At 37.0% G+C, this 26939-nt stretch overlaps 1 protein-coding gene across 3 annotated transcripts in view; it reads right to left on the bottom strand.

Moving 5' to 3' along the window:
- Positions 1–26939, bottom strand: part of LOC144606891 (zinc finger MYM-type protein 4-like) — a 140820-nt gene that overhangs the window by 25196 nt on the left and 88685 nt on the right. For 2 of the 3 annotated variants that reach the window (XM_078423354.1, XM_078423356.1), the window contains 10 exons: positions 26469–26547; positions 24157–24424; positions 19448–19610; positions 18403–18615; positions 16836–16989; positions 15897–16012; positions 11785–12045; positions 9922–10072; positions 8832–9004; positions 4719–4869 (listed from right to left, as the gene is read on the bottom strand). In XM_078423354.1, coding sequence (XP_078279480.1) covers positions 4719–4869; positions 8832–9004; positions 9922–10072; positions 11785–12045; positions 15897–16012; positions 16836–16989; positions 18403–18615; positions 19448–19610; positions 24157–24424; positions 26469–26547 — 1729 coding nt within the window. The remainder of the gene's footprint in view (positions 1–4718; positions 4870–8831; positions 9005–9921; positions 10073–11784; positions 12046–15896; positions 16013–16835; positions 16990–18402; positions 18616–19447; positions 19611–24156; positions 24425–26468; positions 26548–26939) is intronic. The other variant, XM_078423355.1, reaches the window with a different exon arrangement.

Below are 26939 nucleotides of genomic sequence, written 5' to 3'. Positions count from 1 at the left end.
TAGCAAGCCGTCATGACAGTAGCTGCCAATGTGTTCTTGTGGCCAAATAATTCTAAATGCTGGTTGATTTTTTAAATTTCCATTTGAATATATTACAGATTTGTTAGCTAATGTGCAGATGTACAAATTTTGGAGAACCAACACTCTTCAGTAGATCACTTCTCATTTGTTATCACTGAAAAGGGGACGACTAAGCTACAGTGCGCAATTTACCTTAAAACATGGTGTTGGAGATTAATAAATGTGCATAATTTCCTGCATTAAATGTGTGACATTTCAGGTAAATTCCTCTCGTAATCGGTTGTTTTAAGTACAATTTCATTTTTATGGGGATGAAAAAATTGTTTTAGTCAACTCAATTTTAATATCAAAATTATATAATTGTGATTAGTTATTTTAACTTTGCTCAAATTCAATTTGACTGAAGCTCAAAATTTAATAGCAATCTATCGTTCATCTATCACGGCTGTGATGGCTGTTTGTGTTAAAATTGTAATTGTGTGTCTTTTTTTTATTTTTTAAATTTTTGAAAAGCATATGTACAAATAGAAATAAAAGACACATTTGTTACAGAGTTCTTACATAGCTTCAATTTTTAAATTTTTAAAGAGAGAAAATAAAAAATAAAGAAGAAAGGAAAAAAAACAAAAAAACGATAAACTATTGGGAAGAGAGAATAAGAGGATTAAAAAAAAGATATAACTATAAAAATTAAAGGGAGTAGATCCGGGAGACAATAACCACAGTTGTACATCCAACCCTTAACTCAAGTTTCAACTTTTAATTTAAATTTTTTATTTTAGTCCTGTGCCAAATCCATTTACTTTTCTAAAAATTCAATAAATGGAGACCATATTTTAAAAAAATAACTCAGGTTTGTCAATTAAGGCAAATCTTATTTTTTCCAAATGCAGGGTCTCTGTCATTTCCGTAGTCCACATTTTAATTGTGGGGGTTATTGGTTTTTTCCAAATTTAAGTATTAATTTTTTCGCAGTTATTAGACTGTAATCAAGAAAATGTACCTGACTTGTTGTAAAGTTTGTAGTATGTTCTGATAATCCTAATATAATTAATTTTGGATCCATATCCAATTGCTTGTTGATAACTTTAGAAACTATTTTTAAAATCTCCAACCAGAAATTTTGCATTTTTATACAAGTTACGAAAATATGAGTTAAATTAGCTTCTTGAAATTGACATTTATCACAAATAGGAGAGATACTAGGAAAAATCCTATTTAATTTCGTCTTCGAATAATGTAATCGATGTATTATTTTAAATTGTATTAAGGAATGTCTAGTATTTAATGAACATTGGTGTATATGTTGTAAACTTTCATCCCATATATCTTGCATTATGAGTTGATTCAATTCGTCCTCCCATGCTCGTCTATAAGATTCTGATGACGGAATGTCAGTGTCTAGGAGAGTATTATAAATAAAGGATATTAATCTATTTGAATTATAATGTCGATTCAGGCATACATCAAGTGTTTCTGGACCTCTAAACTTATATTCTTGCATGTGTAATTTTACATAATCTCTAAGCTGTAAATATCTAAAATAATTATTAACATGTAATCCGTACTTCTGCTGTAAATCCTGAAAAGAAAGAAAAGTTCCCTTATGATAAAGATCTCCCACCCTTTTAATTCCATAACTTTTCCATTGAGCAAATCCTCTATCTAAGACAGACGGTTTAAAAGAAGGGTTATTCGCAATAGGAAGGAAACCAGATAATTTACTCAATTTTAACGTAAGATTTAATTGTTTCCAGGTACGGATAACACTGTGTATAATGGGATTACCTCCATATGTTTTTTTATTTAAATTTATTGGAGCTAAGAGGATCGCACCAATATCAAATGGTAAACAATCCTCTTTCTCCATCTTTAACCAATCCGGTTGTTGATCAGAATCATCCAACCAGCAGGTTATATTTTTAATATTAACTGCCCAATAATAAAATAAGAAGTTAGGTAAGGCAATTCCTCCATTAGTTTTAGACTTACATAGATGTCTTTTATTTATTCTATGAGTCTTGTAGTCCCAAATAAAATTAGTAACAATTGAATCAATTTTTAAAAAAAACTTTTTTGGAAGATAGATCGGAATTGCTTGAAATAAGTATAGTAGCTGTGGGAGAAAGATCATCTTTATAGCATTACTACGACCAACTAATGATATAGGAAGTGTTTTCCAAAATAGGATATTTCTGTGTAATTTAGTGAGTAAAGGAGGAAAAATTAATTTAAATAAAGAAGTATATTTCCTAGTCACGTAAATTCCAAGATATTTAAACTTTTCATAGGCAATTTTAAAAGGAAATTGTTGAAGTATGGCCGGATTATGCTCCATTATTGGCATAATTTCACTTTTGTACCAGTTAATTCTATAACCTGAAAATGAACCAAATTGAGTTATGAGATTTAATAAATTCGGAATGCTAATTTCTGGCTTTGTAATGTATATTAATGCATCATCCGCATATAAAGAAATTTTATTGGTTGTATGTTTAGTGTTATAGCCGTGAATATCTGAATTTGATCTAATACTCTCAGCAAGTGGTTCTATAATAAGGGCAAATAGAGGCGGGGATAGTGGACATCCTTGTCTACAACCCCTAGATAAATGAAATTTGGATGACAGCATTTGATTAGTTAATATTCTAGCTGTTGGGGATGTGTGTCTTGTGTTCTTTATTGTCTACTGCCGGACCCTGACGTGAGAGGACGCTGGAGCTATTTGTTCGCCGCTTCTCCGTCAGGATAGTTCGTCTGTTTGTTTTTATGTCATGACTGTTTTTGTAAAGCTTCTTTGAGCACTTGGAAAAGCGCTATATAAAATAAATGTTTATTATTATTATTATTTTGAAATAAACCTCTTGCAAAGTCATTGTGTGCTGAAGAGCCTGTTCAAAGGGTCACAAAGAGTTCAATTGAAGAACATGACATTTGTGGTAATATACGGCCATGGATTGAAAACAGGTTGACAGGCACTGATTCATGGATCACTGTGTTTGGGCCAATGTACATCCAATGAACTGGAAGAGGGAACCACCAGCAATATTTCTATGATTGCTTACAATCAAAAATGGATGGAATTGCAAGATGTGAGGATGATGCAAGGTGACATTAAAGCAATTTCGACAAGTGAGTGGTCGAAAACAAGTCAGATTCAGTGCAGATAAGTGTTATTCTCCATCAGACTCCTATTCATAGACAATAGCTCTGCTTTTTTTTTATAGACAATAGGTGCAGGAGTAGGCCATTCAGCCCTTCGAGCCAGCACCGCCATTCAATGCGATCATGGCTGATCACTAAAACCATTATCCCACCCAAGCTCATATCCAAACATGGTACTTAGTCAGCACGCCCCTCTTGCCCTAAATGTTGTATCCTTTATCTGTATTCTAGACCGCTTGATTGTAATCTTTTTGTTGACTGGATAGCGGGCAATTTCACGGTACCTCAATACACGTGACAACAAAAAACTAAATTAAATAGTGCTTCATTACGAAATATTGAAATACAAAAGTACGCAGGATGTTCTTGTACACTGGTCAATGAAAGGAAACATGCGGGTGCTGCAAGCAGTTCATACAGCAAATCTTGTTGGCTTTCATCACAAGAGGCTTTGAGCACAGGATCAAAAATTATCGAGCAACCTGGCGAGATCACACCAAGAGGAACTGTGAATATTGTGTTCAGTTTTGGTTTCCTTACCAAAGAAAGGAAATGCTTGAAAGAGATAGCAAAAGAGGCACACCAGACTGTACCCTTGCAGATGGGGATTGGTACATAAAGAAAACCCACGTCTACTTGGCTGGTATTCGCTTGACTTTAGAAGAATCTGATGGGGCTCGAAAAGCTTGTTGCAGGAAAGATATTTCCCCCTGCTGAGAGATCTAAAACGAGGGGTTTCCAACTCAAGATAATATGGCGAGATATCTCGGATTGGGATGAGCAATATTTGGTAAATGTAGAAATTTCAACTCAGGATACCAAGTCATTCAATATATTTGAGATAAACAGATTTCTAGATACAAAAGCCATCAAGGGTTGAGGGGAAAGAGCAAGAATATGGTGTTGAGTGACAGGATCAGCCATAATGGCAGAGCAGACTGAAAGGGCTAAACGCTCTACTTCTATTTTTTTAATGTTTAAAAAAAATGCACTGCTGCATTGTCTATATCGGGTTAGAAGTGTCTAAAGTTCATCTTTATGGGGCGCCAAGGCATATGTAATCAACATTTGGTAAACATTTGTTTTTTGCACTCTCATCGGGAAGTCTCATCCAATGGGAATATGCACCGACCATTCACATGTATCGTGCATGACTTGCCCCAATCACATCAATACGTTTTTGAAATGTCTGGAAATTGAGGGCTGTGGGGAACTAGCACAGAGAACAAGCACAGAGGAAGAGAACAGTGTAGACTTAAGGAGTCAGATGCTAAAATCTTGAAGAAAACACCACGTGCTGGTGAAACTCGGCAGGTCAGGCAACATCTGTGGATGGAAATGGACAAGCGACATTTTGGGTCAGGACCCATCTTCAGAATGAATAGAGGACAGTGTAGATCAGTCATCATCAAACTGAATGACAGGGCAGGTGAATAAGGGGCCAGGTGACCTCCTTCAGCTTCTATTTTTCCCGTATTTCACCATTGCTCACAATAAAAGCACAACATAGATAAGGCTGTTTAATTTTGTACCTTTTCCATCTTGAGGCAATATTTCTGTTTGGTGATGTTGATTGCAGAATGTCAGAACACAATGAAGGTTACAGAAATTATTGGTTTGCCCATGCCATTTAATGGATTCATTTAGTTTACCTTGACGCTTGCAGCAGTCACACTTAGCCATCTATAAGAAAGAGAATTGAAACATACAGTTCCATTTTAAGTAAATAAAACAGCAGATATGTTTTATATCATTTGGAGGTCACTGCTCAAAATATTAACAGCAGTTTCGTAGCATCAGAAGCTTATGACTTCTGTTATTACTCCTGGATTTGAGCACAATCTCAACTCAGTACTAAATACTGTGATTTTTCAGATGAGATTGAACTACGCGTACAGATGGGTCACCCTGCCCGGAAGCTTCCTCAGTGCTGTAAGCCTTTCCCTCAACAAATCTCACCTGTGGTCAAGTCATACTTTGTCAAGCGGAGCCACTGAATAGCAGAAATTGGATTTTAATTTAACTCATTTGCAGTTTGAAGAGTATAGCAATGTACAAACTGGCTGCCCACATTTTGTCTACGAAACAAAATCTACATAATTCCTAATTTGTTAGTACATTAAAAGATGTGAAAAATTAATTAGCTGAAGTTCTCCTGATCATTATCGAGTGCCGTTTCTGAAATTTGTTTGCATTCAATTCAGACACAAACAAAAAGATAATTAAAATGCAGTATCTTAAGAGTCAATCTGAGGAATATTTATTTCAATGTGTTGGCAATACAAGAATATTTATTTCACATCTCCTCAGACCATACTTAAGCCCATCATTTTGAATCTATGCCACCTTCAAGCATTTGCTAATGAGAACAACTTATTTCCCATTTAAATCCAAGAACGCGGAAGTCTCAAATCTCATCCCAAACTTCTTTGTTCCATCTTCTCACACTGCCATCCAACTTGGTATGAGCAGCAAACTTTGATATATACCCTAATCATTGATATGGGCAGCCAGGACATCAGCACCCATTCCTGAGGCACCCAATTGGTTTGTCTTCCAACCCAAAAGTGACCTGCTACTTCCTTATCTATTTCCATTGCTACATTCTGGTGTCATTCCCCAGCCAATTAAACGTCTCAAGCAGAAAAGTCCACATGAAATTTAAAGTAATGTAGAAAACAAAATAACCTTTTCCTTCAAACCTAGTGTAATGTTTTTAAAAATGTTGACTGCTGAATTTTTGGCAATAAAAGTTACAGAGTAAAGATCTGGCAGATTTTATACCCTCTTGTGGTAAAGCTTTGATACAACATGTAACTATGTTTATTCTAGATTTACTGTGGTAATTAGTGGTGTCAGTAAAAGTTAGAGTAAAACCCAAAATCTAAACCACTTGCCTCTTATAACTGTTATTCTGTGGGATTCTAGGATTTTTTTAAAGATTAAGTTGTATTTTTCTTTCATCTTAAGTAAAATGCAATTATTCTCTCTGCAGTGCCAAGTAGATGGTAAGACAAAAACTGCAGTAACAGGAGTGCCACCTAGTGTTAGCATGGTTCAAAAGAATAAAGTAAAATTACTGAAGAAAAATATTCATCGCTGGAAATTCAAAAGCAAAAAAAGAAAATAGTGCAAATAGTCTGCAGGTCAGGCAGTATAGATTGTTACCATAATCACAGTGCTGAAAGACATTTGACCAGACTCAGCATAACTCAATGGGAGTTGATTTTAGTTTAGATTCCTTAATAGTTAATGTTTATTGCCCATCCTTAAATAGCCTTCAGAACATGATGGTGGACAATCATCTTTAACCACTTTCTTTTGATGGTACTATCAATGTTTTTGTGAAACAAGTTCTAGGATTTAGATCGATTCATTTCCAAGTTAACATGGTCTGTGAATTAGAAAGAACACCAAAGGTGGTGCTTCTCCCACACACTTTCTGCCCTTATCCCTGCTGGGCGAAGATATCATTGGTTAGGGGGGTAATGTTGGCAGAGACGAGACAAATAACTATATTTGGTACACACTGCTGCCATTGTGTGCAGGTGATGAAGGGAATTAATGTTTAAGTGGCAGATGGGTTGCCCCTTTATGCAAGCTACTTTATCCTGGATTGTGCTACCGTTCTTGGACTGCACTGAGCCAGGCAGGTGGAGAATATTCCATCATGTTCCTTCCTGACTTGTATATTGAATATGGTGGGAAAGTTTTGAGATGTCAGATGGTTCAATTAAGGCAGGATTAACCACAGTATTTATGTGACTGATCCAAATGAGCTTTTGGTCAATGATAATCATCAAGATACTATCACCAAATGTTAAGGATAGATGTTTAGACTGTCTCTTGTTAGTGTTCTTCTGTGCACATACTTTATTTACCACTTATCAGCCTATGCTCAAATGTCATCTAAGTCTTGCTGCAAACATATTTAGGCTGATTCATTCTGAGCTGCTGCAAATGGAATTAAACATTATGCCATCATCATGAAACTTAGAGATGTGGCTGGTTCTGGAGCACAGGTCTTGAGTCATGCAGTTGAGTTTTTGTTTAGTTTAGAGATTCAGCATGGAAACAGGCCCGATGACCCACCGACCATCAATCATCCATTCACACTGGTTCTGTTATCCCTCCTTTGCACCAATCCTTGCACACATGGGGCAATTTAACAAAGGGCCAAGCAACCCACAAATCTGCACATCTTTGGGATGCGAGAGGAAATTGGAGCGTCCAGAAAAAAAACCATGCGGAAACAGGGAGAGCATAGAAACTCCACACAGACATACAACACCTAGGGTCAGAATTGAACTTGGGTCTCTGGTGTTGAGGCAGCAGCTCTACCCACTGCACCACTGTGTCGCCCCACAGGTCTGGTCGCAAAGCCTTTACTGTATCCCGTCCTCTCAGCTACCTTTTAATCGCTCCTTAATGAATCAAGCTTGCCGAATACTTGCTTTTCTGATGTTGGGACATCACAAGATGGATTCATCCATTTGGCATTTCAGGCTCAAACATGGTTGTTAATGTTTCAGCCTCATCTTTGGCACTCGCATACTGGGCTTCACTAGCAAGGAAGATGTGGGTATTTTTCTCTTCCCATTAACAATTGCTGCTTGGTCCTGCCTGAACACCATTGCACTGCTACCTCTACGGAATCTGTCTTGCTGGTGAACATGTCTGCAGGGATTGCGATGAAGGAGTCTGACACATTATCCATACAGCATGGTGCCGAGATACAAATTCTTTATCAGGCTGCTAGTCTGTGTGACAACTCGCTCAGGTCCGAAACCTGAGAGGAAGTCGGTGTAAAGTAAGCCGAGCAGGAAGCAACTTTGCCACGTCTGAGTTGGATGCCAAGATTGAAGCCACATGCTCTCTCTGTCATTATTTTGTTATTATTCTATCCCTATTTGAATGTGGCAGTCATGGTGTAACTGAGTGGCTTTCTAAGCTATTTTAGAAGACATTTAAGAGTCAACTACATACCATCGGTCTGGAGTCACATGTTGGCCAGAATGGATTAGAATGGCAAAATGGTGGCTTTTCTAGCTATTACTAGTAGTGACAGCTGTTCTTCCAAATGCTAGATGGGTAACTGAATTGAAATTCCACTTCAATTATAGCATTTGGATTTGGGTCAATTTATTATTCATCCAAACCTTTGAATCACTGGCTATCAGTACCTAGTATCTGTTATAGTATCAATAAATAGACAGCCCAGCTGTTGGCGGTTGTGCAGCAGAAATCAGAAACAGAAACAGAAGAAAATGTTTAATTTTTAAATGATATTAAAAGTATCATAAAATTCTGGTATCCCATTCAAATTCCAAGCACAGTCATACGCCAAAAAGATTTTTTTTTTCTGGAATACTTCTGAAAGTCGAATGAATTATTGGATAACTTCACTTCAATCTAACTGGAGTGAGTTTAAATAAGATCTGGAGATAGTTCTCCATCCATTTACATCAGTCTCGTGATGTCACAAATTACCCAATTCTCAACAATTTAACTCCGAAAAGATTTCAATGGACTCAAAAAGGTTTAGTCTATATTTTATCAGGCAAATAATAATTGAAATGGAAGCAGCAAAGTTCCAAACCAATTTTGATTTGTTTAATAATAGCTGGCTGATTGAAGGTGTGTACCTGATAAAACACAACAGTAAATCTGGACAAACATTCTTCACTGCAGAACTCCTCTATTTTTCCTCCAAACTGTTGATTAAGCAGACGTTTAGAAGACTGTGAACAGGAACTACAAGATTTGCAATGAAGTCCCCAACGTTTCGCCAATTCATGCTTGTAAAGATGCTTGCAGCCTGCAAACAAGAGAAATTGTAGGGTAATTGAAGAGAAGTCATAAAATAAAGTTAAATCTTTACCCCCAAAATCAAAACAAACCCATTGCCTTTTTGTTGGATCTCAATCCTCTACTTGCTTTGGCACAGTTTTATTCCTCCCTCCCATAATTATGGCTCAAACGTGCAAGAGCTGTAAATTACATGAATCAACATTCTGCATCAGTTTTGGGATGCCATTTTGACTTGGTGGGTAAATCCTCTGTCCAATGTGACACTCCGTATGACTTATGGAAATGGTTACACTTCTATAACTGAATAACATGGTATGGATAAAATACAATTAGTGTAAGTGGGTGTTTGATGGCCAGCACAGACTGTGTGGGCTGTGGGTCCTGCTTCCATGCCCATGACTATTCTAATCAATATCATAAAACTTTATAACCAGTATCTTGCTTTGTGGCTGGGCAGTCCCCAATACTGATATCATATTTTTGTAACTAAACCTTGGGTATATTTTTCCTTTTTATGTACCATTCTTTAGAGTTGTGAATTATAGAGGTGCTTCTACTCAACAACATGTAAAATAAAGGTCATTCCTTTCGCAAAACAATTGGTTTTATACCAGTGTTATTTGAAAATCATATTTAAATGCACATTATGTCAGCAATTTGCCAGATTCTCCACAATTTTACCCCTGCCATTTTATCGAGGAAAATTATCTCTTTTATAATTAGGTAAATTATGAAATATAAATTATGAAATGTTTCAAAAACATAGTTGATGAATTAAACATGGCGATTGCTCTTTACTCACATATCTGTGGCTTTAATAGAAATCACAGAACCGGTTCAGAAATTATTATTTACATAAATTGAGGCAGTGGGGTGGGAAGACACATTGTTCTTCTACAAACTATGTCAAAGCGCATCCATTACCTTCACTGCAGAATGACTTGTCAACACTTGAAAACTTTACAGTCTCCTTGACAATTCTTTCGATTCGACAGTATTCACATTTTGCAACCACAGAGTTGATCCGCTTAAACTCATCACAGCAAGATTTTCCACAGAATTGAACCATTTTCCCCTGGGGAAGAAAGGTAAGCAAGAATGAGAGAAAAAGCTATCAAATAAATGCATCATGTTTGTTTTATTGCACTGCTCCAAGTAATTTTACCAGTAAAACATTTTTGTAAAACATTACAATAAAGAGGATTCAAACAAAAAATCGTTTAGCAAATGCAATTCTAAAAAGATAAGTCCCTTACCTGAAAATTTAACTAATCTTGGAGTTTAAATTTCAATTTAATTTTATAACAATGCAGAATAATAGAAGACAGGTTCAAAATGACAGAGTTAAAGTGATAAAATAGTTTTACAGCACTAGTAGTCACCATATGATTCAACATATCTTATCTGAAAGAGGTCTACACATAGCTGCAAACATCATTGCTCATATCCTTATAAATATTTACTCAATATGCACTTAAGAAGCAATTTATACATTTTGCCTCCACTTATTTCAAGTAGGTTTTAAAGCGGATTCTAGCAATTCTAGGATTCTGTGAAAGAAAACCAGAAAATGGTGTAGGTGGGGCATGTTGGACGGCATGTGCAAGTTGGGCCGAAGGGCTTATTTTCACTCTGTGTGACTATGACTCTATCCTGTTAACCATCCTTGCTCCAACAAAACATATTTAAGAACAAAATTAATTCTTCACCCCAAGTCTATTTCACCAACAAATTTATATTGACAATCCCAGAAAAGGTCATTCTGTTCTTTGAATCAATTTTTAACTTTGGTGCACTTAATTTGAAACAATTAAACTAGCTCAAATTTGTGAATGAAGTTTAAAATGTAGGCAGACTCTACATACTATCCTTTGGAATAGTACGTATACATACTCTGCAAACATACTCTGATTTGTAATATTGTGAACATTTTTAGAACAAAGCCCCAAACAACGAACAACTTGGAACACAAAGTGCCAGAGCAATTCAGCAGGTTAGGCAGCATCTCTAAAGAACATGGATGGGTGATGTTTCGAGTTGAGACCCTTCTTCAAACTGATTGTAGGGGTGAAAAGAAATCTGGATAAGGGGAGAGGCAGGATAAAGCGTGGCAGGTAATAGGTCAACACAGGCGAGGATTTCTTTTTGACAGAAGGTTGGAACAAACACCAGATACAAGAATAGTAGGTGAGAGACAGGTTAAGAGTAGTGGATCGTGAAGCCAGAGGGAGGCAACTCCAGCACTGTGTCCTTTTGTGTATTAACCAGTATCTACAGTTCTTCGTTTCTACATAATGACTTGAGGGGGTCAGAAACAAAAGCAATAAATAAGCAATTCCTGCAAATCACTATTAGAAACTGCTCCTGACAGAATTAAGTGAATAGAAATAAATTAAGGATAGTTCCTTCTTCAGTTCAGATGCCTGCCATTGTTGCTATAATCATATTTTCCCTGTTTCAACTAAGAAGAATTTATAGCATGGTCAAGTGCCTGCAACTGGAGCCAAACTTGGCAATTAATTGCAGCAGCCAAGTTTCTATAAAATTTTGAAATGGAGAAACGAGGGATATGTACACTTGAAAAGTTGAGAAAAGTCTGAAAACTCTCAGGCAATGAAAACAATCATTACTTCAAATAATACTTCAAAAAGATCCAGTACACTCAAAAAGCAAAAAAAATGCTTGCGTAAATACAACTTCTGAAAATTCTAATATTGGGGTTTCCTCTTGCAAAGTGCACTCAAACATTGTACGGGAATAAAATCATAATATATCAGAAATCCTTACCTTGTACTCAAGAAGCTCGGGCTTAGAAGAGAACAACCGCTGGCAATACTGACATTTTAACCTGATAAGTGTCTGGCCCACTGTCACCTGCAGGGATTGGGCAAGCCTCTGTAACCCTGCTGCCGCTGATGTGGTGACAGAGGAAGAGACTACGGCAGCACCAGACACCACCGAAGTGGTTGATGGAATGTTTACTGTTACCTGACCCTGCGACAAGGGTACAACAGTTTGAGAGCCTGGAGTAGCCTGACTGAATAATCCCTGTCAGCAAAAGAAAAACATTAACTTGCAAACATCCTCAGCATTTGCTCTAAATAAATAATATTTATTGAGATAGTCACAATTGTTTATCCCATCAATCACATAAAATCTCTGCTGTAAAGTTTGAATATTTTAGGGGTGAAGGGGTTGGCAACAATAAAAATATTTTGTCATAGTGCTCGAACTGCTGTGACATCCTTCTCTCATGACACCCATAATTCATTGTAAAAATTGCTCTCGATAAATACCATCAGGTCTGCAAACAAATTTTCAACTTAAGAGATAACCAAAAAGGTAGGAACTGTTGCAAACTTCTACTAACTGCACAATGTTGCAACATCTCATTGATCAAGACAAGGTTTTGTTTGTAAATACTGGAAATTAGACGATTTAACCATTTGAGAATTGCCAGAAAGACTCATTAAAATAAATGCCTTTTGTTACATCTGATATTGTTTAAAATTCAACATTAACAGATAAATGAATCTTTGGAATTTTCTACCCAAGGGAGCTGTGAAGGTGACGATATTGAATATTTTCATGTCAGAGATCAATAGAAATTCAAGGGATTCCAGAAGCATAAAAAGAGTGGGTAAATAGTGTTGAGATAAGACTGCAGCAGTTTGATCTTACTGAACAGCAGTTAAGGGACTGACTCACTACACCCATAGCCTGATCCACATGTGAAAGATTATTTTGACCACTTTTACACTTGCTGGATTGTATAAACTTAAACTGCGTCGCTAGTTGAAGGTAGACACAAAATGCTGGAGTAACTCAGCGGGTCAGGCAGCATCTCGGGAGAGAAGGAATGGGTAACGTTTCGGGTCGAGACCCTTCTTCAGAGTGCATCGCTAGTTGATATCATTTGGAACACAGAACATTACAGTGCAGGAACAGGACCTTTGGCCCACACTGGAGGGTGAGAGGGGGAAAGTTTAACGGAGATGTGTGTGCCGAACATGATGCCAAGGTAAACTGATCTCATCTGCCTGCACATGATCCATATTCCTCTGTTCCCTGCACTCCCAATTGCCTATCCAAAAACTCTTAAAAACCACTATCGTTTCTGCCTCCACCACCACCCCTGGCAATTTGTCTCAGGCCCCCACTTCTCTCTCCGTAAAATATTGCCCTGCACTTGTGGCCTTCCATCACAGTGAGGAGAGAGAGGACTGGAGGAGACTCACTGTGATGGATGTTTCTTTGATGGATGTTTCTTTTTTGTGTGTTTTTGGGGTTGGGTGGTTTGAGTGCCTGTTTGATGCTTTTATTGTTGGACTGTGTTTTTGGGGGTTTTGGGGTGTGTGATTTGAATGCCTATTTAATGCTTTTATTGTTGGACTGTGTTTTGGGGGGTTTTTGGGGTTGGGTAATTTTGGGTGCCTGTTTAGTGCTTTTATTGTTGGACTGTGGGTGATTGAATTAACATTTTGTTCAAGATGGCCGCGCCGTTGTGTTTGGCTGCCTGCCACTGTATGTTTCTTTTTTTTCCTGGTCAGATGTGCAGCACTTTGGTCAACGTGGGTTGTTTTTAAATGTGCTATACAAATAAATTGACTTGACTTGACATTGCCATTAAACTTCCCCTCTCACCTTATTGCCCTCCAGTGTTGGACATTTACACCCTGGGAAAAAGTTTGAGTGTCTATGATTAATTGGATGCAGGAGTATCCAGCATCAAGAGCACAACTTTACTTCTTGTGGATCAATAGAAAATAAATTAAATTCCCATCATGGCATAAGGTCAAGAAAATTATCTTTTAACAAAAGCAGCAACAAACAGCTAAGTGAATCATTATCGTCCCTTACACAATAAACTATAATTTCCACCTATTTTGATCTACATCTCCATAATATTTGGGACAAAGATCCATCATTCATTTATTTGCCTCTGTACTCCACATTTTGAGATTTGTAATAGAAAGAAAAAAAATCACTTGCAGTTCTTATACCTGCATGAAGGAGGCATTTAAACACATCTGAGCAATTACAAACACCTATGTGTCCCAAACATTATGGTGCCCTGAAATGGGGAGACTCTCTATAAACTCAGCTGTAATTTCTACATAGTGAAACCAAAATGTATAAAAATACCCTTTAACAAAATCTGACAATGTGCATTTTAACCACGTGATTTTTTCTATTGCAAATCTCAAATTGTGGAGTACAGAGGCAAATAAATAAATGATGGGTCTTTGTCCCAAACATTATGGAGGGCACTGTATGTGCAACTTACATAATAAATCTGCCCTTTTAAAGTAGCCCAGCAAATCATGTTGTTGTACCATCTGTTGTAGGGAATCATAGCTCACAAAATAGGCTCTCTGCCAAGTTCACTAAACAGTTGGGGGTAGTCACTAAACAATAGCAATGCCTGGATCTCCAGATTATTCAGATAGCTTCATAATCTCTGTTTATGTCAGCAATTGTAAGCAACCATAACTTGTAATGGTCAGAGAATTTGAGGCGTGGGTTTTCTCCGAGATCTTCGGTTTCCTCCCACACTCCAAAGACGTACAGGTATGTAGGTTAATTGGCTGGGTAAATGTAAAAATTGTCCCTAGTGGGTATAGGATAGTGTTAATGTACGGGGATCGCTGGGCGGCACGGACTTGGAGGGCCGAAAAGGCCTGTTTCCGGCTGTATATATATGATATGATATGATATGATCTGATGAAAGGTCACTAAATGAAATGCTAACAGTTACTCTCTCCCAAAACTTTGCCTGACAAGAATATTTCTGGCATTAATTTTAGCTCAAATTAAATGCATGATTAAACAATAAGGGCTGTGTAAATTAAGGAACATTTATAATTCAAATTAATTATTTAAATCATCCAGGCACTACCATTTAATATGAAAGCAAACCCCTTATTAGACCAGGCATGCCGAACTTCCTAATTTATCTGAGCTAACAGCCTACATCTCTGACCAATTACAGCTCTCTGTTGTAACAAAATACAAATTGTGCAACTCTCCCAACAGTCTGGTTTCTTATTCATGGCTCACCACTTAACCATTTCATACATTGACATTTTACTTCAGTTTACTTTAGAGATACAGCATGGATCCTTCAGCCCAACGAGACCACGCCGACCAGCGCCGACCACCCCTTACACTAGCACTATCCTAAATACTTGGGACAATTTAGAATTTTTACCAAAGCCAATTACCCTAAAAACCTGTACGTTCTTGGAGTGTGGGAGGAAACTGGAGCAAACGCACATTGTCACAGGAAGAACATACAAACTCTGTACAGTCAGCACCTGTGGTCAGGATCAAACCCGGGTCTCTGGTGCTGCAAGGCAGAAACTACTGCTGTACGACTGTGCCACCCCAATGCAAACTTACTTCAAGCAGCTATAATTTAAGAGAGGCACACACAATTCAAAGTAGTGAGAAGCTAAAATGTTACTCAGCCCCATGCACATTCAGGTGTGTTTGCTGGCACTGAACATTAGGACAGTTTTCTGGAATAAAATATATAAACCAAAATTGAGAATAGGATCATGGGCATGCTTCTAAAATATTACATCGAACAGTGCAGCATAAGAAAGGCCCCTCCGGCCCAGAATGTCTGTGCCAAACATGGTGCCAAGACCATGACTTTGTCTGCTTTCATTTATTTGACCATTATTCTTTCCACTTTAACAAGCCTTTTCATTTTTCCCATTTATAACAGTAAAATCAAAAATAATATTAGCTTCTTAAAACATGCACATAATTCTAGTGCTAACAAATCCTGCAAGTTGTGTTGCTCAGTTGTTGAGATGGGGACTTTCAGTAACAAAAATTGATCTTTAAAATGTTTTAGCGTAGTTGAAAAAATTATTGTGCAAAAATCTCACCTGAAATGAAGCCACACAATTATAACTGCAGAAGTTCCGAATACTGCCATCAGACATAGCAAGGTGGTACTGGGGTATCATTGTCACTTTACAGTAGTTGCATTGAACGCTAGTACCTAATTGAATATTAAAAAGTCACACGTCCATTACTGCTAAATTATCAACATATAATTGCCTAAAACAAAGGATACAATTGCATATACATTAACGAGGCTAAAGTGTTCCAAACTACAAGTCAAACAAGTTATCATACTAAATCTAATGCCACATTTACTTCCAACTATGCCCAATAGTTATAAGAACATAAAACATACAATAATTATTTTAACAAAAGTTTGATAACAGATGCATGTATCCAAACCAAATTAAACATTGACCTATTGTATAGTGCTGTATTTAAACAAAATAAATAACAGTAAATATGGTTGCTGCATTGGTGTTATATTAAAAGTTTAGTATTAGGTATGAAGCCGTTTAAACTGAAGCTGAAAATAGCAGCAAGAACCCACGTACTTTCAAATGGGATTAGCAGAAACCCTGAAGTAAAAAGAAACTCACTCAGAAACATGATCATTTTTGTAATTTGTTAGTTCTATTCTTTTTGCAAGGTTTATATACTGGATAACAAGGTTTTTATACATAACCTTTTTATATAAACAAGGTTTATATCCTCTCAGGAGAGAGAATTCAATTAAATTTGCCCCCACCCCCCAAAAAAATAGTTCCACTGAAGGATGGTTCACTCAAGCAGGTAGCGTTATGCATTCTGGTGCATGATACAATCGTGGCTCAGCCCAAGCCTAAATTCACAAAGATTATCACGGCTTTTCACTTCAAAACCGTTGGTTTTCATCATACACTTTATCTTGAGGTGCCCCAAATACACAAAAAATGAAGACTTCATAAAACTTGCATCAATATTTAAAGAAATTATACCACTACCTTGCGTAGTTACCATTTGCACTCGATAGGCTGAAAGGCAGTTAACTGAGCAAAAGAGTTCAGGTTTTCCAATAGAATTTATGTTTTCAATCATTTCAGCAGATGTCCTCAGCGATTTGCACCAGGTGCAGGAAGTAATCTTTGAATATTTCTGTTGCAAGAATAAATAGCATTAAGTGCAGGGGGAAAAACCCCACAAAATAACAGTAAAGGGAAGCCACTCAACAAACAGCATTTTAAGCACTGAAAAAGACACCAACAATCCAATGGGTTTGGGATTTAGAAAGGAGTACAGGGAATCAGGGGAGTTATGAAGAAGAGATGAGAGTTAACCAACTTTCTGCCTGTATCATTAACATCTTATCAATGAAATATTTCCTCAAGCTGATAAAATCAGTATTTGTGCAGCTCTTCACAGTGAACAACCATATCTCAAGTTCTAATTTCAAACCAGCTTTTTTATTCCTCACTTCCTAAAGCAGGTTTACAGCATTATGACCTCAGTATCTCAGCTAAGTGGCCATGACTTTTTGGTCAGCTGAAATTGTGCAAGCTAGCCAATGATCCTTAGCAGTTTCACATTCATGTCTAATCAGTCCTCATCTGGCCTTTTACAAACACTTTAAAAGTCAATGGGTAACAATCGGCAACAGATACGTTAATCAATTCTAACCTCCAAAAAGAAGTGGCGCTATAACCAATCATGACTCAAGGCAGATTACATTGAAATCTTAGGTACTCCTAGTTCGTATGACTCAATTCCAGACCAAGATGCTAGCACCAACAGAGGTACTTTGAAAGTGCTACATTCTGAAGTTTGAAAAATATTTATTATTTGATTTGGGGCTCAACTTACATTACCCATGCAAAGGCATTATATTCATATGAAATGTCCTTATGCACCAATCTAATATCTTCTGAATCAAAGTTAATTATATTCCTAAAAAGCTGCTTTAAATACCAGAGTGAAATATCATATAAACATCAATCTCATCACAAATGTGTGTATTCTCAAGGTCATACAACTATTTTTATAATGTTTCTGCAAAGCCACAGAAGGCCATCCAATTCAGCAAGCTTGTTCCACAATTCAGTGAAATAATAGCTCATCACAACTCCATACCTCCTTCACTAAAATTAATAACTGACCCGACCTCTATGCTATCTGCAAAGAGAGTTTTTTATTTACAGAAAAGAGGTTCCATCACTACCTGCAGTGAGAAATAGTATCCAACTTCATTGCTGTTTGAAGTAGCTCTATTTTAATATAATATCTGCAAATCTGAATTCCATATTTGGAAATGAATTATTCTGTACTTTATTGATAGATACTGCCTTAACAGATTTTATTAACAGCATGAAAACCTATATCAAATCACTCACTAAACTCCTAAATCCAATAGAAACCAACCCCATTTCCTATCATTTCTCCACATATTTTAACCCTTAGAATCCAGGTACCGTTCTGATGAATCTACATAGCTTTTCATCCAAGGCCATCACTTTTGGGGGGCGGGGAAGAGGACTGAAGTGAGACTTCCTGCTGGTTTAAAAGGCAACAAACCTGTTTAAATGTGGACAAACAAGCAGAACCACAGAACTTCTTCCACTGCCCTTCAGTCTGAAGCATGCTACATTGTGTTGACCCACTGTAACAATAAGCTCCACAGTTATCACAGCAATTCATAGTGAGATTGTTGGCCATTCGAAACTTGGAGAAACATATATCACTACAAAGTTTATGTACAACATTCTGGTAGTTCACTTCATGGCGGACCTGAAATTAAAAAAAATTATGAGGTGAAATTATGATACATTGAAACAATGATGCAACTGATACAATACAATAGCATTCCAATGAACCATGCCATAAGCATTCACCTACACAGCTCTGTGGATGTATGTAGTTCCATGAACAGTGATACCAGAAAATAAGATACATTTCCAGTTAATTTTATTGCACATGGGGAAACTTGCTTATAATTGTTCTCTTGCAGAAAGATAGCAAATGCATTAGATGCTGATAATATAAATAATTTAGCTGGAAATAAAATTTCAATAGTTGTATTCCCCAAAATACATCAAACTGTTATGACTAAGATGCAAGATACTTAAGATTCAAAGCCAACACTACAAATAGATGTGCCATATAACATATGTGACAAAAATATGTGTATGATGGATGAGCAGCATTTGAGTGATGCACAACTGATTTTTTCATAGTTTTTTGTTATTGCATTAATTTACATCACATTCAATGGAAAAGCAAAATTAATCTGATAAAAAATTAAAATTCACAGTGAATTACCAAATGAATTGCTTTATAATACTAGTTTGACCAATTCCATTATGTTGCTGTTTTCTTTTCTTTCATTTCTAAATGCCATATATATTATTTGAAGTTATCTTCACAGATGGTAGGTTATTCACCCATTTACTAAATTAATCCCCATTTCCACAACATATTTTTTAAATTATTTAAACAATACAAGGAACTGGAACACAATTCCAATGACTTTACTTTGAATTCCTGATTAATACATTAAAAAATGATGAATAGCAAGTTCCCACTGAACCGGAGTGAATCGTGAAATAGATAGTAAACTTACAACAGACATTTTCTGACAAATGCTGCACTTGGTGGTGATATTATTAGTTGTTGAGGCAGACTTTCTTTTCATCTCAAATAAACAGTTATGGTTACAGAATTCCTTGTATGGCCCCCTACCATCAATCTGACCCATTACTAGGTCCTTTAGGTTCATGATTTCTCTGGAAAAAAATGTGACATTTTAAAAAAATCAACAACTTCCCTTGATTAAAACAAAACCACAAATTGCACAAAAAAAATGCTGTTTTGTTTCTGAACACATTGTGGTAGTGTTCCTTTTAAACTATTTAAAAATTAATGACAAAATGATTAGAGGGGAAAATTTGCTGAAGTTTGAAATAAAACAAAATGTTATCAGTCCAAATAGATTACATTTCACAAACTAAGTGCACACAATATTTGGTACTGTCTTTCAGATATCTAATTTCTATTTCATGGAACTGCTTTCGTGTGTTGTTTTTTTATGTTTCCCCGCATTTTTCTGTGACTCCACAATTGTTCCTTTCTTTAAATGGTTCGACTGAACTTTCCATTTTTTGCTGTCAGAGTGAAGTAACTAATCCCATTTACTGGTGTGGGTTGAGAATTCCCTCACTATGACAACACAAAGGTTTGAATGTACAATTTAAGATGGAATTCAAGGCATATCATCTCAGCTTGAAATCTGTTACTGCTGAAGGATGAGATCAACTGGCCATCTGGTGTTCCCCAAGTCTCAACTATGCAACAAAGATAATAATTCAGATGAACACAGCAGGAGCCAACAAAACTGATCCTGGCGTCTTATCTAAATGGAACACTCTGAATATATACGAAATTGGAATATTATTCAGGAACTTATTAATGAAATATTTTTGACAAATCATATCGAATTGCAAAGAATGGAGCTGATCCAGAATTTGTTATCAATGGCAGTGACAATGATCCCCAATGATCTTGAAAAAAAATCCCCACAAAGCCTCGTGATTCTGTGGCAAGAATCTTTGCTTGTGTGTTGTCAGTTCAATGGAATCACTAGAACTAAATAACTGAGATATTATTAAACTGGTTTGGAAGCAATATTAAGGACTTTCAAAAAGAAATCAAGGAAAATCAAGCACTTAATTATTTTCTGAAAAATAAGGGCGTACTAAACACAGACTGGAGCAGACATATTTCAAGTAGAAGCTGACATATTGGAATTTTTGACAATTCAAAATATCTGTACACGCATGCTGAGGAAACAGCAGCATACATTAAAAGGATTGACCAGGATGATAACAAGTGCTAAATATGATTCAGTATGCTATTCAAAACTCATTGATCTCATGAACAAATCCTTTTCCTGGATTATTTCATAAATATCTGAAATTATAAGCTAACTTTATTTTTGCTGATTTTGTGATCATTGGATCACCAGCAAAAAAAATGGGATTTTATGTAATTTAATGTAGAAATTCTATAATTGCTATCAATTTCCCAAATTAACAAGCATTGCAGGAACTGTCTGAACCACAAAATCAAGGCCATCATTTCCATGGCTATTTGATTCTGCAATCTTTAGAAATTTTCCTTCTTAATTTGATTGCAATATCGATTGGATACAATGGCACAAATAGAAACCACAATTTTATCATACAAAATTTATTTCTGCAGATAAAAATAAGCTTGTCAAAAACATTGAGTCTCTCATCTAAGAGGGAGAAAAATTACCAGAAGATCCATCTAAAGAGATAAAAAAGCAATGCTGATAACATCAGTGTAGGGACAGCTATGGATGACGTTTACATGGATTTAAAGACCATACACGGTCATCAAAAATATTTGAATACGAGATAATGTTTTGACATGGTTTGTTAATTATTTATGTATTAGAATTGACAGATTGGATAAGAGAATGTTTCCCAAATGTATGTGACAAGTGGTGTTCCACATGGTTTAACTTTGCAACAAATATCATAATTCAGATGAACGCAGCATTTTATTTGATGTTCCAGATGACATAGCTCATATGTTAGAAACTATACAGCGAGATACATATGAGAACAGAAAGTTGCAAGGGAGCATATACAATGCGAGTGCCCCAAACCCATGAGAGATAAAATTGTGTGCAGGAAACATGCAAAGTCGTCTAGCATGAAAGAAACATTTTTTAAAAATAGACTATCTTCTCAGGAAATAAAGTTGAGGAAGAGGGATCTATTTGTCAATTTGTCCAATCTATCACCATTGAATGGTCATGAACACTTGAAGAAAAAGAAAATCATCTCTGTCACAGAGGCATTGTTCTGGCCCTATTGGAGTAAAATTTGATATCTTTTTTACATCATGGCAGGAAAGATCAATTTGTCTTGGTTGGAATGCCGTATCAATTGATTCGACTGCTGCACAGTTTAAGGATGTAAGGATTGGGTGCACACACTGACCATGCATTCCTTTCCAGTTTGACAGGTTTAGTAATAATCTGTAGAAGCCGATTGAAAATACATAGAAATTCTTTCTTGGGGATTGCTCTCCCAGGGGTCAACTCACATATCATGGGTCAAATGGCAACATTTCCATGTCATCAATTCTGTGATTTTGTAAGTCACCATGATGTAACTTTAAAATTGGAGTTAAGGGAGTCAATTCAGCCTGAAAATAGGAACATTTTCCAAACTAGTTTGAGGAAATTTAGTATATTTTGCCCAAATGGATATTGCTTGCATAGTCAATTGAATTTTTAATAACAGAGAATAATACCATCTGCTGTTTATCAGTGACCACACAGGTCAATTGCAATAGCAGAGACGAATTTTGCTTAAGGCTGCAAACCATTATTGATGCGCAGTTTATTAAATCTTCTGTTAACTTCATTAAAAATTGCAGCATTATAAATTACAGAAGTGGGTAAATATTTCCTTTCATGTAAATTCAAGCAAAATTTAAACAAGACCTGCTTGGTTTGCTGTAAATCCCCCAACCCCTTTCAGCATCTAGTTGTGAACAGATCGCTCTGCCTTACTCAACTAAAATTCAAATTGATAAGCAATTAACAAAATCCTAATGGAAAAGATGCAACTCAAACAGTTAGAAACCATGGTTATTCTCCACCAAATAAATTTTGAATATTAACTGCTTGAAAAACATATCAAGCAAAGCATTCCCCTGACGCTGTGATCTATTGATTCCATCCATTGCCCCTTCTTGGGCAAACGTCTGCCATGTTCAGGATGACAAATGAATAAAACAGCCTTGAAAATAATAGGTTCAAAATGGCCACTGCAAATGAGCATCTAATTGGGTAAAATAAATATGGAACAGTTCGATATGTGGTATGGTGCAGTAAAAGTGGGAGCACATCAGATTGAGGAAATTCTGGAAATTCGAAGAAAATTGTGCAAGTTAGTAATATGTTTAACCCAAGAGTTTATATACTGGAGAAACATGATGGTAAAAAGAGGACAACATTTAAAAAATGAAGGTAACTTAAAGGAGAGGCAATCAGGAGAGGCAATAAATAGATTTGCCAAGTGTTTAGTTTGCAAGGCATAGCTAGCTGAGAGCAAAGATAAACATAGGGGGTTGTAAACCTGGCTAAGGGCAATAAAACGAATCATGTGATGAGAAGACACTATCACACCCATTTGTCAGACAAATGGGAGAATGTGTAGAAAGGAACCGCAGATCCTGTTTTAAACCGAAGATAAACACAAAATGCTGGAGTAACTCAGCTCAGCGAATGGAAGAATGTTTTTTTTTAAATAATAGGAAACTGAAGGGTTAAAGGTCACTTTAGCAGATGAAAAAAGGATGAAAGGCTACAAAGAAATATTGCTCACTCATTAATTATTTCAAAAATGTAAAATCAGCATGTAACTAATCCAGGAATGAAAGTGCTCAAGCAGACACCAAGAAAACAGTCAACTTTTAGTACGCCTTTTGGGTGACTAAGACTGACAATAATAAATAGATTTGTTGTTTTCAGCTCTAATTATTGCCTCCAATTGATTTGTCAATCAGTAAGGTCGTCCAGATTGCAACACGTGTGCTATCTACCCAGTTGCTCAATAAAAACAGTAAGAAAGTAACCCAATAATGGCAGGTGAAAGCAATCCAGAACTGGAAAACAATGAAGTACAAATTTGAAAAAACACATGATTTCACACTATAATTGAGATGGCGCTGTAAACAAGTTTTGGAGAAAAGAGAACAACCGTTTGATCACAAACAAACTTTTGTTTGCAAAAAATGGCTTTGTAGGAGATGAAAAATCCAGCCCCTTCAAAGTTAAAGAATGACCCTTCATGTACACGGTGTTTTGGACTCGTGTTACACAGAAAACCTTCATTTTTTAAAATAAACATTAACCATTGGTCTCAAACAAATGTACTCAATTAGTTACTCAATTTAAGAAGCTGTACTTTTAAAAAGGAAAGCCAGGCAAAGTATATTTGGCATAATTATAAGACAGTAATTGACCAAGTTAACGTGTTATTAAGCAAAGATGGAGACCCTGAAGTGGCTTAATATACACACACACACACGAAGAGTGACTTTCACTGCAAGACTGCTTTTCACTGGACAGGGTACAAGTAGAATTACTGTGTCAAGACCTATGTTTAGCAATTGTAAAAGGGTGGAAGTATATGTCCGCTTAGCAATTACTTTCATTAGATATTAAAACTGAAAGAAAGACTTCACATATTGCCCTAAGGACAGAGTATTGAATTAAAATGCAGGTCATACTTGCTGCAGAGATAGCAGTATTTTTTTGCAGGAGGAAGAGGTCTTGAAGTTGATGCTGAGAATCCAGTAAGACAGAGGGTAGAACAGAAGAGCTGGGTTGAACCTTTCCTCTGATAGGCAGTCTGTCCCTTCTGTAGAATCTTCTTACAACCCGAACAAGTGACACGTACACTCATAGTAGGAGTTGAAGTTGGCTGCACACTGCCACTTACAGGTGACTTGGTTGAGATGGGAGAACCCGACACATTCGACAGTGCCGATTGTGATGCTGCAATACAGCAAGAGACACTCTCAAAAAATCAAAATTGCTCAGCAAGCATACATTTACAATATGCAACTACCGTTTTTTACTGTTTTCTTTTTATTGAACACACAAATATCTTTACATCTGCCCCTCTGTGGCGTCAAGATGTGCAGCCTCCATTAATGTTTTCCCAGATTGTCGCTGCTGTGTTTTTGGCCACTAGTAGGCTGTATCAATGGATAAGTAGGCTGAACCACTTATTTTAGGCATTTCATTTTACCTAAGACTTGATTATGCTACGAAGGTGGGAGATGCTGGGTTCCGTTTTGTTTCTTTTTGTTCTGGTCTCAGAAGACTGGTTTCTGTAGACATCCAACCAAATGGTAATCTCAATTTGTTTTTACTTGGAGACAAATATTGATGGAGAACAGCGCACACGCTACACAGCTCAAAGTAAAAATACCGACATATTTGATTGAACATTTGGAATTTGCATAAAGCATTGCTGAAATGATAGGAACAAAACTGAGCACAACCGAGTTCTGAGAACATCTGACAACAAAGTTCTGTTAGCAATGTTGATGTATACAAGGAAATTAGTAGGTTAACCAATGATAAGTGTTTGTCAGCACTGGGCCTGTACTTGCTGGAGTTTAGAAGAATGAGGGGGGGGCCTCATTAAAATAGTGAAAGGCTTGTATGGAGTGGATGTGGAAAGGATGTGTCCACTAGTGGGAGAGTCTAGGACTAGAGGTCATAGCCTCACAATTGAAGGATGTTCTTTTTGGAAGGTGATGAGGAGAAAATTATTTCGTCAGAGGGTGTTGAATCTGTGGAATTCTTTGCCACAGAAGGTTGTGGAGCCCAAGTCAGTGGATATTTTAAAGGCAGTAATCGATAGATTCTTGATTAATACAGGTGTCAGAGGTTATGGGGCGAAGGCAGGAGAATGGGGTGAGGAGGGAGAGATAGATCAGCCATGATTGAATGGCAGAGTAAACACGATGGGCCGAATGGCCTAATTCTACTCCTATCACATGACCTTATGAAATGAAATCTCAATGCAGATAATTCAATATGCGACGATGGCCCTCAATTCTATCCTGTTAACGCAGGGAAATAACCTATTCATAAAATAATGAGTTATTCCACAAAAAGAGATTTTTCAGCAGCTTATTGTTTAACTGATGATTTTTGCTTGACCCCAACTTTCCAGGTTTTTTTTTTAAAGGAGCAATCTGCATCAAATCTTCAATGTAAAGTACAACGTTTCTGTGGCTTAAATTTCACTGGATCTCATTCTGCATGTACAGAATATGGAAACCTCTTAGCAAAATGGAATTGGGTGACTGATCATCGTAAATTTCAATCCTGGAATACAGCAGCATCGAACTGTTGAACCAGATAGCAATACTCGCCAGTGGAAGCACAATGGCATCGAAAGTAGAGCTGCTGCCTCACAGCTCCAACAATCCATGTTCAAGTTTGACCTCAGGTGCTGTGTGAAGACTGCACCTTCTTCACATGACCAAGTCGGTTCACCACCACCATGCACTCTGGTTTACTCCCAAATCCCAAAGACTTGCAGACATGTATGTAGGTTAATTGGAGACTGTAAATTGTCCCTGACATGCAGTCGAGTGAAAGAATCTCAGGGAGATTTGACAGGACTGAGGGAAGAATAGAAATAGGATTAGCATAGAATTAGTTAAATGAGTGCTGAATGGTTAGCATGGATTTCATGGGATAAAGGGTCTTTTTCCATGTCCCATGGCAGTGCCTTCTTCCTCATTTCCTATGGCCTAGCTTGCACGGCTCATGTTACGTGCATGATCTTAAAAATGAAAAAGAATGGGTGTACTTGGGCTGGCAGACTTTGCCAAGAATTGGGTTTTTTTTAAAGTTATCATCAATTCAAATCAGATTCAGACCAACAATGTCCTCCTGGACAATAAGCCTTAAAAGAAAACACGTTGTTGTCAAACATTTTATCGCCATACTTTTAAAACATCCTCCTCCATGTACGAATTAATTATTCTCTAATTCAGTAACAATGTGCAATGCCCACCAGGTTTTCCACCGCCCACTGAGAATACAGCACTGATTCGAATATCAGACTCCTGAGGCTTGGAATGCTGACCGTATACCTGAAATAAAATGCACAAAATTATCAGTATAGTGTAGTAAACCAAGTGTTGTGAATCAAACGGGTTTTATTAACGAAACAGTGGTTGAACACATGCGCGCTCAGTTAGAAGTTAGGTGCTTGTTGCTGTTGAGAGGAGCACCACATGTCTGTCGACCCATGGGCTCGAGCTGAGCTTCTCACCTCCAACTGTCAACTGTCATCTCCAATTGTCAACTGTCATCTCCCCGTCACATGATAGTTCCAGTTCCAGTGACAAAGGTTCGATCAGTAAGTGGCTTGACCCCCAGGTGGCCCCACATGACCTTCCCCCCCCCTCCTCCCCCAGAACCGGAGGAATGAAAACAAGCAGGGGCCCCGAGTAAGGCACCGACCGCGTGTACACATGGTCCG

Source organism: Rhinoraja longicauda, chromosome 27, assembly GCF_053455715.1.
Source record: "Rhinoraja longicauda isolate Sanriku21f chromosome 27, sRhiLon1.1, whole genome shotgun sequence".
In the NCBI taxonomy this organism is placed as follows: Eukaryota; Metazoa; Chordata; class Chondrichthyes; order Rajiformes; family Arhynchobatidae; genus Rhinoraja; species Rhinoraja longicauda.
This window is presented reverse-complemented; position numbering and strand designations above follow the sequence as displayed.